Here is a 15984-nt window from a genome sequence, read left to right on the forward strand (position 1 = left end):
CCCCTATTATTTATGTATATTACATAGCTGGTAATTTGATAAGTCTACCTCGATTGAGTACTGATTAAACATCCCTTTCTAATTTAAGTAATAGTCCTTACACAATAAAGGATGTCTTAAATAGCGATTTAGAATAAATAGTCTAAAGATTGGCTTATTGATTTTAATCCTAACAAGACAAATGCAAGATATGCTATTCTCCTTTAATTTTTCCCCAGATGACATTAGAAATCAAGTAGTAGAATTGTCTTCTGTCATTAACACTTTGGGATTACTTTTGATCCCAATGGTAATTTTTATACACATATAGAATACGTTTTAAGTTGTGCAGGCACAACATTAAATTTAAAAAAAAAATGAAATATGTACTGACTAGATAATCTTACTGGTGTGTTCTCATTTTGCCTTAGCTGTGAATTCCAGGTAAAAAAGGTAACAAATATGGTACTAAGGTGAGGTAAACGGACAGAAAGTCACAGGACATAAAGTCACAGGACATAAAGTCACAAATTTGATAGGACAAAAAGTCACAGGACAAAAAGTCACAAATAATTTGTTGACAATTGTTTGAATATATAAGAGAAAGATCTTGAAATATTTTCTTTTTATTACATATATTAATTTTTAAGTTTAGGAAATTGTTCATTAAGCCTTGATAAATGAAAATTTATTAAATTTTAATCATGCAAAGGATATATTTCTTGGCACAATGAAGCCATTTAAGTACCAAGCCATTTTAACATTTTGTTTTCATAACAATTATTTGATCATTATTGATATTTCTTGAATAAATTTTAATTACAAAGTTGCTTCATATATAATAGTTCAAGAAAAACAAAAAAATTGTTTTTTAAATTAGTATTTTCTTGTTTAAAGAAAAATAATCTCAAAACTGAATTGTGACTTTTTGTCCTGTGACTTTTTGTCCGTGACTTTTTGTCTGTGACTTTTTGTCCTGTGACTTTCTGTCCTACATTCTAAGGCGAGATGGGAATTGAACTAAGGCGAAATGTGAATTTAGATAAAAAAATTAAATAAACAAATTAAACCTCTGTGTTCTTATAGCAATTTAAACAACATGTGATTAGGGAATTGCTGTCATGAATTTAGAACATGACGTTAAGTTTGAAGCAGAGTGATAAGTCACTGGGTCGCCCGTGTTTGCTAGTCGGGAAGTTATATATTTTCAGAGACACAGGGTGACATTTGCTAGTGGACAGAAGAAAGTCCAGAAAGCTCAATATGTTTTATTCTTCACATAATGGGACTGCCTATACGATTTTGACTCTTTTTGATCAAATATCTAAATTATTATAATTTGCGAAACAGTAATAATTATGTGATACTCAGCATGCAGTTATAGATAGATATAACTATCGAATGAAATAGTCTAAACCCCGACATATGTACGTCCAGAAATATAAATATATTTATCTAAATTGATACTATTGGATTCAGATACATGATTGCACGCCAATCTTTATTATAAATAAACTCATCATAGATACCAGGATTACAATTTTATATTTACGCCAGACGCGCGTTTCGTCTACAAAAGACTCATCAGTGACGCTCGAATCAAAACAAATGTTTAAAAGGCAAATAAAGTACGAAGTTGAAGTTAAAGGACAGTTGATTGGATAAAAGTGATGGATTGCCACGCCTATATTAAAACTGAGGTCCTATGAACCGACTGCAGATAGCTCCCAGTATTCGAATTTGATATAAAATTCAAAGTTATTCAACAAGAAATGAAAAAAAAAAAAAAATCAGCTGGTTTTGAAATTTTTTAAGAGTTTGCAAATATTTAACAAATAAGAATTATGATATAGAATATTTTTTTTTCCTCAACAGTGTTTACTGAAGCAATTTTTCCTCAGAATCCCGAAAGTTAATCATATATTCCAGAGTTTAATACTTGTAAATCCCGAATTCACACAAATAACAAAGTCCCAGCCCGACGTTCATGGAAGGTCTGTTCTAGAGTTTAGTTTAATTTTCAGAAATTAAAATCAAACAAAGTGTTTTATACAAATTCGCGTTCAGACAAGTAAATTAATATAGGTTACTGTAGGTGGCCTGGATTGTAATAGAAAATATCCAATGAAATGCATAAAATTTTCTAATGTTATAGGTCACGCATGGACTGTATTACTTTATAGAGATACCCATGTGGCAAATCGAAGATAAGATTGATTTACCCATTGTACTTTAGAATTGAAACAAATCTTAAATTCACTTGAATACATTGACATGTTATCTTGTCGACTTGAAAGCCAGCCAGACAGAGGGCTTATATCCTAAGAAGAGACCTTGATGAAATGTTTAAGTTAAACCAATCTTAATTTTCACGGGAACGAATATTTTGTAAAAACGTTGTAGTGATCAGATCATCAATGACGTAATCTAAAAAAAAAAGATGCGAAGGTCGAAAATAGTTCTAGCGTATAATGAAGAAAATATCAACCGTCTTATACGTAGCAAGAAAGTCTCCTCACGTACCCGAAGCTTGTGGACATATGTTGCTGGTGGGTATAGTCACACCGACTTATACTTGACTTTTTCTCTGCGGTTACAAAGCTCGTGGTCGAAATCAACTAGGAAGCTACCATTAGATTTTTACGAGGGGAGGGGGGGGGGGGGGACTATGATGAAAAATTTTGTCCTGCATTTTTCTTTAAATGTATATAATCTTAATGTAAATGTAGTCCTGCCTTTTTATTTTACTCTTTGTGTCTCTATGTAGCCTCGAGATATGGGACTACGTATTTTCACGTCAGACAAACTTCTTCGTGCATGAGACTTTATATTCGATTAAGTAATTGCAAAAGGGAATGGAATACCCATCGATTGATAAAGGGAAACCGTAGACAAAAATTAGTCCATTCGATCATTCTTAACCTCATGTATAAACGTATATGTTTATTTATTATTGTGCACTGTTTAATATGGTCAACAGGAAATGTCACTTGCTGAAAGTCACAAATGATAGCTAAAACATATCATGAAACAATTACCACGATTATGATATTTCATTTGACTTCTTGGGTTAGTTGACCATGAAATAATGCATTATAGTTTTAACAAAGAAGTAATTCGGAATAAGAAATGTCTAAATTGATAAGTTATACAATGCATTTAAAAAATCCATTGCAAGAATATTGTATACTTAGAAATCATCGCCCGCTGCTGTAAGTTCAGTTTTGCCATTTTTCGTGTTTGTCATGAGACGATATTTCAGGGGTTTCGATTGTTAAACTCATCAAATCAAATAACGAACATATTCCATCTCAACACGAGAAAGAGTGGCTCATTTACATCTATCAATGTTTATCGTTTATAAGATGTTGTACTTTCAATGCTATTTATAAATGCAGAGTAAAATTTTAAATGTTTGGTATACAAAATTTAAATTTTTTATCTTAAAAAAAATCAGAAGATAATGGGAAATATCCAAAGAATCATGATATAAATTTAAAGAAAAGAAGAAAACCCAAAACATTTTTTTTTTATATTGAAATTGAAAATCCAACTGATCAAAAGTCGTATTGACGTCTAAAATTCTATACACATTAAACTAGTACTTATAGTATCTCAAAATGTCCAAACAGAGCCCGTTTTATAAACGCACACTGGACATAATTGTTATATTTCTATTTAGACTTTCCACATTTTATCAACCGTTTGTGAACTATTTTTGAAGATTACGGCACATTTTGTTTTGTTTAGAAAATAAAATACACAATTACTTGTATGTAAAATTATTTTAATTGAAGCTTTCTGATGGTACTTGATAGGATGTACGCCAATTGATGAGGGCGTGACACATTTTCACGAATGTCCAATCAGCTTTTTTTCTGTTGTACAAAGTTTGACGTGCGGTGATGTTTGAACAGTGTAAATGACATTGTCATAGTATTATGACTTTGTAGTGACCGTGCAAGGGCTGTATAGCCAGTCAAGGTCGTTAAAAACTTCCATTTGTTGTATGACAATGTATTTTAACATGAAAGGCTATTTACTGTATACTATTGTGACTGTGTAACCTGATTCAAAACTTAATTAATTTAGGAAAAGTACTTTGCAATCGCTGAGAAGACGCTGAGTGTAATTTACATTTGTCCTTTCGGAGCCTTGTATATCTTACCATGCTGTATGGAGTTTGCTCATTGTTGAAGGCCGTACAGTGACCTTTAATTGGTCATTTCTACGTTATTCAGTCTCTGGTTAAATTCTCTCATTTGACATTATCCCATCATAGATGATCAGGTGTAATATAAAAAAGGAAACTACATTATCGTATCTCGAATACATATCTATTAAATATAATAAAGAAAACTTTAGTAAGATTGAGTACAACAGAAGCTTTGCCTTATTAAATCCTCGATGCTGTCTCCTTCAGACTGTCAAATACCGTCACCTTAACTGTTAACATGGTATTATATGTGATAAATTGCTGTAAACAATACTAAACTGAGTATTTATTCACAGTACGCACTTCTTATTTTAGTTGTGGTGATAGAAATCTTAATATCATTGATACACGTTTGAGAAATATGTGAAGTTCTTCAAATGCATATTTAAACCTTGTTAATATGAAACACAATCCCCCATGCAGCTGTGGCCATCCTGTTGAGGATAGTATTCACCTTCTTTTTTTTTTGGTGTCCGTTTCACATTGAAGCAAGAGAAATATAATTTTCAAAATTAGAAAGATCTACGATATCCTTTTTGCTACTATTGGCTGGTGACCTTTCATTTCAGCACAGCAAAAACAAAGAAATTGTTGAGTCTGTACAATCTTATATAAAAAATACACAAAGATTTAGAACATTCCATTAAAATTCAGAATTCCTACGTTTAAACTCTTCACTCTAGTCCAATTTTATATATTACTCTGTATTATATTGTATTTTTTTTTTTTTTTTGAGACAAGGCCATATTTTGTCAAATGAGAAGCACAATTACTCCAAGGCGAATTACGAGAAGTGGTTTTGTATTTCGTTATAGAAAAAAACCTAGTAGTTTATGTAAAGTAACGACTCTCGTACGGTGTCGCATTATTATCTTTTTGATAAATTGGTGCAATTAGATGCAAACAATACTGACCATAAAATGTCAAGTTTGCGAGATCAGACAGTAACCCAACAACTAAACAATTGAAAATCTAGGGATCAATATTTAACAATTGCCAGCAATAAGCTATTTTCATAAATAAAACATGATTTAGTCGAATAATTTGCAAGTAAAGAAAAAGAGACTACCATAGATTTGTTATTAATCCTAAATGCTTGATGGGTACAGATCAGTATTCAGGAGTTACCTTTTTTTTGCATTAAACCACATTACAATAGAAATTGGAAAATAGGGCCTGAGTGGTTTTGTTTAACAATTATTTCCCATTATGTCGGCAGTGAAAATCTGCAATTGTTTCATCATATTGTTTGATTTACACATTATAACAAAACTAAGAATATGACGGATGCATTTATAGTTAGCTGCTTAACGTCCAGTGGCAACTATTAGATGTATTATTAGGAGGACATTTAAAATGTCATGAATATAAACAAGGACATCCTTTGTTATGCAAACATGTGTATCATGGCACAAGCGATGACATATAGACCCTGTGTAGCATATGTATATTTCGGGTGGGGTTGCTCCGAATAAAGGAGGTATATAGATACAGGAAAATAAAGAAAAAAATATAAAATAAGAATAGAGTATAACGGGCAAAATGAAGAATAGAGGAAAATGGTCTTAGATTATTAAAGAAAAGAGGGAAATGGTCTAGATTTTTGTTGTTGTTACAAAATAAAAAAATGAAAACGCTAAATTATAATTTCACTTACAGTTCTTAGATTTTTCATTTGCCGGACACGCTCTTTTTTGATGATTGTTAAAAGTCAAGTGCATTAGTAGTAAAAATAATACACAATCGTTTGTACATTGGTAGTAATTTATGTTTGGGGTTGATGAGGCACATAACAGAATATTGTTTCTATTTGAAATTTCTTGAATATTTGTTTTTTTCGACTGATTTGATAGATGAATACAAATATATATATAATCTAAAAACTGTTGACTAAACACCCTGCAGACTGCAGTTTACTTGCACATTCACCTTTTCCACGGCTAACAAAATTCATAATCGTATCTTTTAGTTTGTTTAAATCTATTTCAGTGTTTATTTTTCAAATTTTTTATGTAAATAGTTTTGGATCAACATCGAGACAGAATAAATTATAATTTATTTAATGAATGATTAAAAACTGAATTATGCATCCAATCTAAATTTTTAAGCCTATTATCACCTATATAAAAATATTTAACAGAACACAATTCTAGTTTTATACTTAAAAAAAATATTAAATTCCGTGTGGTGAACCAACGCCTGTGAAATCGTTTTGGTAGAGTCCCTGAAGTGGATACCTTGGTATGCCGGGTTGTCAAATCATGCAAATGAATGCAATCCTTAAATAATAATTAAAATTGACAACAACACTTCAAAAGATCTGCAATTTTATTATCTATGTCTACATGTTTCGCCTGCAAGGCAGGCTTCATCAGGACAATTTTTATACAGAATTTAATTTAATTTTATTTTATTTTACATAGCGGCGACCATAATCTTCCTATGTGTTGCCGACGCGCCAGGAAGTAGTAACCTCCAACAATGGCCAGGTTGGAAGAGAAGCCTTGCGAAGTGGTAGGAACCATGGGAAGTTCGTCCAATTAGATACCAAGCCATTAGAACAATTTCATGTATCATATAATAGTAAAACAAACTCAAGTTACATTGTAAACAAACTTTAATTTTCTATATTTATCTTATCTATTTATAACTCTGTATTGCTACTTTCACTTTTCATTGTTTTTCTCACCATGACGACGTCAAATTTCATGCACCACTTTGAGTACTTCAGGGATTAAATTCTGTATAAAAATTGTCCTGATGAAGCCTGCCTTGCAGGCGAAACATGTAGACATAGATAATAAAATTGCAGATCTTTTGAAGTGTTGTTGTCAATTTTAATTATTAAAAAAAATATGTACGCTAAACGAAACTATGCACGCTAAGAAACGATGTACGCTTAACCATACGATATACGCTAAACGAAACGATGTACGCTAAACGATACGGTATACGCTAAACGAAACGAAGTACGCTAAACCATACGATGTACGCTAAACCATACAATGTACGATAAAAGGGCGCTTATGTTATCGTTTAGGGTATGGTTTATGGTACATGGTTTCGTTCGTACATCATTCGTTCAGCGTCCGTGCAACGTTCGGTCAGCGTTTCGTTTGCATTCGTACAACGTTCGGGTAGCGTACGTACATCGTTCGGGCATCGTCCGTACATGATTCGGGCATCGTTCGTTTTGTTAACTTTTACGTTACACGGACTGTATATATTTTGAATAGTTTCATTTTCAATTCTTGTCATGCACTTGACTTAATCCAGAGACAATTTTTGTTCATCAAAAATTCAAACTGTTCCAAAAATAAGCATACAGACCTACATTTTCTTTTTGTAATTTTGAGATATTCAATATTATACAAGTTTATCTTTTGAAAATGATATAATAAATGAAATTGTTGTACCATATAAGGGGCTACTTTGGAGTCTGGTTTTGTTAGCAGTTTGGGCCTTGGACTGGAAGTTAAATCTTTGTTCCAGTAGGATGATTTTGCCATAAATATCTACCGTGAATATAGCTAAAATTCCCGATATAACTTATTTTGAATTTCAGCAGCAAACATCCTTGATATTTCAAATTCTAACAATTCAAGAGAGGGGAAAATTTGCAAGCAGAATTTTCATATAGTAAACTTCAACAGATTATTCCCAAGATTCCACAAGCTTCTACTATACATTAAAGCATATCATGTTACAAGCTATTATTAACCCTGCCCACATATAAACAGGGTCATGCAATAAAATATCTTTGTTACCTTAATTACATATGCAGCAATTGTTCCAATAACAAAGAATGGCACAAACGACATAAATGATCTTCCCTTCAGCTTCTTCCTGGTGGCCCATTGAATGTTTCCCATTTTCTTCTGTGTATATGGAGGGTATCGAATACTAAATAAATGACAATACAATAGCTCTAAATGGTGAAATAATTACCTAGAAGCCCAGAAAGGAAAAGAATCCTCCTTTCTTGGGATTTTTCTTTGACAGCCAGCCAATGACACTAAGGTTTTTTTCTGTGTAAGGTGGGTATCGTATACTGAAAAGCAAAACATCAATACAGGCTAGCTCAAAGTTCAGAAAGTGCTGAGAGAATTTGATCTAGAAATATTGTGAAAAATTCCAAATCTCTCCTCTACATTTGAATTTTTTTTTATAATTTAATTTTTTATTTTATGAAATAGTATCAAAAATGCATTTTCTACATGACATAAGGAAATGACTTCACCAAATCAGGAATATGACAGTTGTTTTCCGTTCGTTTGATGTGTTTGAGCTTTTGATTTTTCCATTTCATATAAAGGGTATTTCCGTTTTGAATTTACCTTGGAGTTGGTATTTTTGTTATTTTATTTTTTATTTTTAGTACTACATGTACTAATGTTCTCACTCCCAAGGATTGCTTACATCTATACAATATATAAATCACATTCTAAACATTAATATTTTTGTCAATATGGGTAATAAATAACGCTATTACTGCACCCTTGTCCAAAAAAACTGAATGGGTTATAGCTGATTTAAGGTCAACTTTGTTATTCTCTGCTATCGTGTAAAACATTTTTAATTTGTCTTCCCTTCAATGTATGTCAGAATGTTACTGAAGTAGTTTAAAAACCTTATAAAGAATATCACTTTTAAGATATTTATTTTGTACTTTTTTTATGTTTGTTTCAAATCATTTTATTTTCTGAACGTAAAAGTTTATGGCATAGGCATTTTGTATTTGTATTTCTTAGCAATAGCTAAGGAAAATTGAAAACAAGCAATGCTTTCACTGGAGATGATGTGTTTATACTTACCGTTCGATAATGAACATTCAAAAAATAATTTTTTAATTGTTGATTTCCATTCTCTTAAAGGGCCATTAGCTACGAGATATAAAAAAATTTAAATATGAAGTTTTTTTTTTCAATCATTCATGAAAGTGATATAGTGAAATACTAATTCGCTTTTAGCAGTCAGTTTGGTTCAATGTTGTCAGAATAAGATGAAAAACATTGCTGATGAATTATTCACTTGCAAGTGAATAATTCGACCTCATTGAATCCGTATTCATGTGACCTTCAATTTAACCCCTTAGCTGGAGATGGGTTACTAATGTATTCAGCTATTAAAAGGAAAAGAATGTCAACATTGAGAGTGAAACAAGGATGAACCATTTGGTCGACTGATTTGATCCACAAACTAGACATGCTAGAGGCTCTAAAGAGCCTGTGTCGCTCACCTTGGTCTATGTGCATATCAAACAAAGGACACTCTCCAACATTGTAGACGAGAATAGACTTCATGACAAAAATCTGTATTTTGTTGATCTTGTCCTACTGATCTTTTAGTCTTTTAGTCTGTTTAGTTTCTCTTTATCTTCTTTAGTTTTTGCTCAAAACACAAAAGAGGGAAAAAAAAATCCTCAATTAAGGGCAATCACTCCTATGAAGAGAGACAGTCTACTAACAATATTGGCGAAATTTGACTTTTTAATAGATCTTGCCTTGCTGATCATTTTTGTGATTTAAAGTGTTTATTTATCTATCATAATTTAAATCATACGAGGCATAACGGAAAAAAATGTTTCTCTCTAAATATCATAGTTTTCATGATAGTTGGCAAAAATGAGAAAACAATGGTAAAATTTGTCAATTATGGGCAATAACTCCAACAAGAATTTGTCCTACAGTTTTGACGTATATGGAAAATTGGTAGAGCTCATTATGCTGAACATTTTTGCTTCATTCAGATTTTCTCTATTTATAACGGTTCAAAAAATAATAGACAAAACTTGAATTTTACCCCTATGTTCTATTTTTAGCCATGTCCGCCATGTCCGCCATGTTGGTTGGTAAGCAAGGTCATCGGACAAGTTTTTTAAACTAGGTAGCCTTATGATGATTGTGGCAAAGTTTGATTAAATTTGTCTCAGTAGTTTCAGAGGAGAAGATTTTTGTAAAAGATTACAAAAATTTACAAAAAATTGTTAAAAATTTAATATAAAGGGCAATAACTCCTTAAGGGGTCAATTGACCATTTTGGTCATGTTTGACTTATTTGTAGATCTTACTTTGCTGAACATTATTGCTGTTTACAGTTTATCTCTATCTATAATAATATTGAAGATAATAACCAAAAACTGCAAAATTTTCTTAAAATTACCAATTCAGGGCCCAACGTGTTGTCTGATTTGTCTGAAAATTTCAGGGCAGATAGATCTTGACCTGATGAACAATTTTACTCTGTCAGATTTGCTCTAAATGCTTTGATTTCAGAGATATATGCCAAAATCTACATTTTACCCCTATGTTCTATTTTTTGACATGGCGGCCATCTTGGTTTGCGGGCCGGGTCATCGGACACATTTTTAAAACTAGATACCCCAATAATGATTGTGGCCAAGTTTGGTTAAATTTGGCCAAGTAGTTTCAGAGGAGAAGATTCTTGTAAAAGTTAACGGACGACAACGGACGACAGACACCAAGTGATGAGAAAAGCTCACTTGGCCCACTGGGTCAGGTGAGCTAAAAAATCATTCTTATACAGGTAGAAACGATGATAAACATACTTTTTAACCTACAATATGAAATCAAACAGACCTAGAAAAATCCAATTGCACGTGGTCGCTATCTATCAATATCTATATTTATGTTTATATCAGGTTATATGACTGTCGGCAGTCTTCGAAGGTCATCTCGATGGTTAATTAGATGACGTCTAGACAAAAATACACACGAAATGTTGATACATACTATCGAGTCCATGCATTGTTAATTGTTTGTTTTAGCCTTTTTGTAATTTAGATATACGTTTTAGTATGTTATAAATCAAACATGAGAATTTGAGTCAAATCGGTGAACATGAATTTAACAGCTTATGTCCATTTAAGCTGCATTGTTGAATATACCTTCCCAGAAAGATTTTGGTAATAAATTTTTTTTTTATTACAAATAGCATCCAGCTTGTCCAGTGACCAGATTTTGTATATAATCAAAGTTTCAATACATTATGCCCATTTACCATACCTGTCTTATAACAAGCATTTTATGAACTTTACAGAAATCTGTTATTGCCTAATTTTTTTGAATTTAAAAACTATTAAATATTATCCTCAATAATACCAGAAAAAATCCATTCCCCTGTGTTAGCTGTTGTCTGACTCTGACAGTTTTGTGATGAGAACTTATCTGATGTGTTAGAAAACATCTACCATAGAGGGTTTTGAAATGGCAGCCCATCACCATTTTAGACAATAACTGTAATTACTATGAAGCAGAAAAATGATCACCTTGCTGGGAGAAGGCAGAGCTTACAGAGATGATAACAAATCACACAAGGCTTTGCAGAAAATTAAGCTAACTAATAAACACAATTTATAAAAATAAGAATGTATTTTTTCATGGTATGTAACAGTTTCAAATTTTAAATTCTATGGTAAGGTCTAATTTAAATTGTTGAGATTTGACTAATATTATAATTACTTACCTCTGTAAACTTTCCATTTTAAGTTCTCTTTCCAGGCAAGCTCTATTATGACTGAAAGTGTCAAAGGTCAACTTGCCATGATAAGCTCCCATACCACTGTTCCCAACACCTCCAAATGGCAAGGTCATTACTAAAATATCAAGATGACTAAATCAAAATCTTCCTACAATGCTTTATAATTTTAATTGCCATATGATTACTTTTCTGGTGAATAATTAGTTTCACAAATGTTTACATTCCCAACTTGTATTTATCCTTCAGTTTTAAGTAAGTAAGTAAGTAAGTAAAACTTAAGTTGGATTCGGCATATTGACAAACAAATTAAACATAAGCTCTAATGAGCTTTTCACAGAATATAAAAACATATACAATAACAATTAATTTTACTATTACAAAATGTGAAGTTTATGATTAATCTATCAGCATTCTTACCAACTTGGTCTTCTATAACAAAACTATATTGCTTCAAAATATCTTTGTAGGAAAAGGTTGAGATCAAATTTAATTTTGTGAAAAAATGACAATAATCTATGTTCACATATTAGAAGGTACACATTTTCAATATGTGCACAATCTTTCTGTGAAATTTGAATGAAATGGGTGGAGGTAATTAAACAACTTATGTACCACTTTTGCCACCTCTTGGCTGAAGGCTCTTGCCTGCAGCCACCTCAACATCGCCATATTAATTGTATGAACTGGCCAAAAGTGGGTCATTGAGTGTTATTTGGAAACTAAACATCCTAAGGATGACTTAAGGTCTTTTGGTCTAAAATGGCAAAGCACATTCAAGGAGATTTTTTTCCTTCAAAATATCCTAGGATGACAGATGTCTAGCAACTTCAATGTGACCTCTCCTTACCTCCACTGATACAATCTTGGTTTTAATACTATTTGATATAAATAAAATAAATATCACTGACCTCCAGCATGCATCATGGTATCATTAATAACCAAACCACCACTACTTGTAGAGTTTCTAAACTTGTCCTTTACTGTCTTATCATTTGAAAATACATACATAGCTAGAGGTTTCTCACTGTAAAAATGCAAAAAATACAGTAAAACAAGGGGGAAAATGCATGACATTAATTCATAGCAAAAACATGGTATACAAATCTACTGGTTTGTAAGTTGTCAAATTATACTCAATATGTTGTGTGGAAAAACATTTCTAAACTTGTTTTTATATGCAAATTTTGTTAAGCTAGAGCCTTCTATAAATGTTTTTATTGGACATTTGATTGCCCCTATGAAATCATCCATATCTTTTTACTATATGATATGTGGGTTCTGATAAATGTAAAAATACTGTATGGTGACCTATAGTTGTCATTTGGTCTCAGGTGGACAGTTGTATAAATGGCAATAATACCACATCTCCTTATCTTTGTATTTCTATTAAGGCAATGTGGATATAAGTCTTTGAAATCAAAAATTCTTTCCTTTGACAGTTATAATTATGAATTCAAACTATGTAATCAGACTTTTAAAGATATGGACCAGCATTTAAAAGCTCTAATAAGGTAATATATTACATATGGTGTAGCATTCTTCTTTTTTCATTGGTTATTACGATCACGTGATTCAAAGGGTATCTAAGTGTATGGATGCTATGTTTCTATTAATATATACATTGACGGTCAATATTAAAAATCTTGCAAAATACAATGTAAAATACACAGAAAGAACATTAAATAGATATAAGAAGATGAGGTATGAGTGCCAATGAGACAACTCTCCATCCAAGTCACAATTTATAAAATTAAACAATTATAGGTCAAAGTACGGCCTTCAACACGGAGCCTTGAAGTCCATTTCCATAAAACACTATTTACATATGTAATATATAAATTAAGGACATTTACTCAGTCAATACATTATATATAGAAGTGTTAAGATTATATTGAACCTCGGACTTAGTCCTTTGTCAATATAATCAGAACAGGTGCATGCAAAACATATTGATGCCACAAGTCCATAATTGATAAATATATTGAAATTATTATATAGTGCCTCTTAATGCCTCAAGAGATTTTTAATATTCTGATATGGGCTTCTACACAATTAGCTTTTATATACACTGTCAGGCAGAAAAAATACTTTAAAGAGAACAAATCATATATTTTAAAAAGATACCACTTCTATCAGTTTGTTACAAAAATGTTTAAAAAGCATATTAGATATTTCCTATATATTCGATTATACGGTAGAATTTCAGTGGAAATTACTGTAAGTAGTTCATATGTGTAAAAATCTTATTAAAACAAGATTTTCAATGTCTTGTATATACATCTATTTTAATATCAGATAAGGACCTATGTGCTATGTGTGTTATTTCAATAATTCAATATTTCAAAATGTATTATGTAAATGGCCAAATGAATTAATATTAAATCTATACAAAAGTTTTGAAATTAATTGACCATGTTGACCATGACTGACAGGCCTGTTCCAAATAATTTTCATGAAAATGAGATCTTCCAATGGTAATACTGCCCTATCAAATGTCATTGTCTTACAGTGAGATGTGGTATTGTTAATCACAGGGGGTAAGAGACTCTTCCTATATGAAACGAATACACAGACCTGCTGCTTGAATGGGTTGCTTTTTCTATATGTCAATGCCAAATTTCGCCAAAGTAATACATCAATAGGTGATACCATCTTTACCTGCCAAAACTTTTATTGCCACATGTTAAATAATCCTTTTTAATCTACTCAAAAATGTCACAGGAAATATATGAATAGGTGTTAAATTATTACCAGGAAATAAATCTATGGTTGGTTTTTCAAAAACTTCAATATATGAATGGGGGGGGGGGGGGTTTAAAACCCTGCAAGAATCCTGTACCAAAAATCCTATGTTGAGATCAGCCCCTCACCCCTCCTCTTTTTGTTATAAGATTTTTGGTGATATGAGTTGCTGGTTATAATCATATTGCAATTTTATAAATGTTTTAATTGACCTTTACATACAATACAATCAGTTTTTAGTGATACTAACCCACTGACAATGTGTTCTATAGCAGCATCTTCATCCTTTACTGTTACAATAGGTAGAACAGGCCCAAATATCTGAAAGATAATAAAAAGAGAATATCATATGACTTATAAAGGATTGATACACATAATACATGTTAGGGGATTGATATAGCCATATGCATTGTAACCATGACTGATATCCATTATGTGACGTCCTACAGATTAGGGGTTTGATAAAGCCTTTGTAACCATGACTTATATCGATATCATCCCAGATGGCTGTTAAAGCATGATTGTCACTGATTATATTACACATACAAATTACTTGTATTTACTACTAGATATAAAATAAATGACACTATATCACAGGGCTCACACTACCTCAGAATCATAGGGAGAAGTGACTTCTCTTTTTAAAACTGATTGGGAGAAGTGGTGAGATTTGAAAGAGAAGTGCTCATTCACTCGCGGCGCTACAATGTCTGTTTTTTTCTATAATCTAAAGGGCCATACATGTATCTTATTTTATTTTATATTGTTCAATTCATACCTGAGTATACAATTAAAAGTAACAGTTCAAATTCAAAGTTGTTTTAAGTTTATCATATTTAGTTGTACAATTATATTAGTCCTCTTGTCAGAAACTACCAACTAAATATCACTAATAAAAAATAACTTTTTTTTTATTTCTAAAAGGAAAAGAAAGTATAATATATCAATTAAAATTCAATTAAAAAACTATTCTGTTTATCATATTTACGAAATTCAGTGTTTCTCATTCAAAAGATATATAAATTTAACAAAGTTAAGCTGGGACATAATACATTGATATTACATGTAGTATAATAGTCCCAGAGTTAAGCAACTTTAATTAATAAATTAAAACAATGCATATACTTATAGATTACTGATAGTTTATCAAACGAGAGGGTGTTTCTCAGCTACATTCTCATCGATGGGCGACAGCCATGAGATGAGATGTGGCTGAGAAACATCCTAGAGTTTGAAAGACCATTGATAATCTGTTTATCGCTATTTTGCCTATGAGGTTGTTCATGTTTACATTGACAACGTCACGTGCGCCCTAAGTTTCTGACGATAATTTTCCATCTCAAGCAAGTAGCATGATATGAAAAATTATCAACAAAAAAGATCAAAGGAAAAATGCACAAAATAGCAATTCAAAAATGGAAATATATACATTAATCAAGTAGATCTAACCATAAGTCTGTTAATGCGTGTGGAATGCGTCATAGCTGGTCCTTTTCCGATGAAACCTGACTCCGATCCGTAATTCATATAAACCTCGAATCCGCTTG

General features: G+C 31.7%; 1 protein-coding gene across 5 annotated transcripts in view; it reads right to left on the reverse strand.

The window, feature by feature from the left end:
* The window catches only part of LOC127704199 (aldehyde dehydrogenase, dimeric NADP-preferring-like), a 67691-nt gene that overhangs the window by 15374 nt on the left and 36333 nt on the right, over positions 1-15984 (reverse strand). For 3 of the 5 annotated variants that reach the window (XM_052208140.1, XM_052208139.1, XM_052208141.1), the window contains exons 10-13: positions 14688-14758; positions 12604-12719; positions 11681-11810; positions 7963-8098 (exon numbers count right to left, since the gene is read on the reverse strand). In XM_052208140.1, coding sequence (XP_052064100.1) covers positions 7963-8098; positions 11681-11810; positions 12604-12719; positions 14688-14758 — 453 coding nt within the window. Of the gene's footprint in view, positions 1-7962; positions 8099-8143; positions 8247-11680; positions 11811-12603; positions 12720-14687; positions 14759-15984 lie in introns of all 5 variants that reach the window. The other 2 variants (XM_052208142.1, XM_052208143.1) reach the window with 1 other exon arrangement.

Source organism: Mytilus californianus, unplaced genomic scaffold (genome assembly GCF_021869535.1).
Source record: "Mytilus californianus isolate M0D057914Y unplaced genomic scaffold, xbMytCali1.0.p SCAF_6, whole genome shotgun sequence".
Taxonomy (NCBI): Eukaryota; Metazoa; Mollusca; class Bivalvia; order Mytilida; family Mytilidae; genus Mytilus; species Mytilus californianus.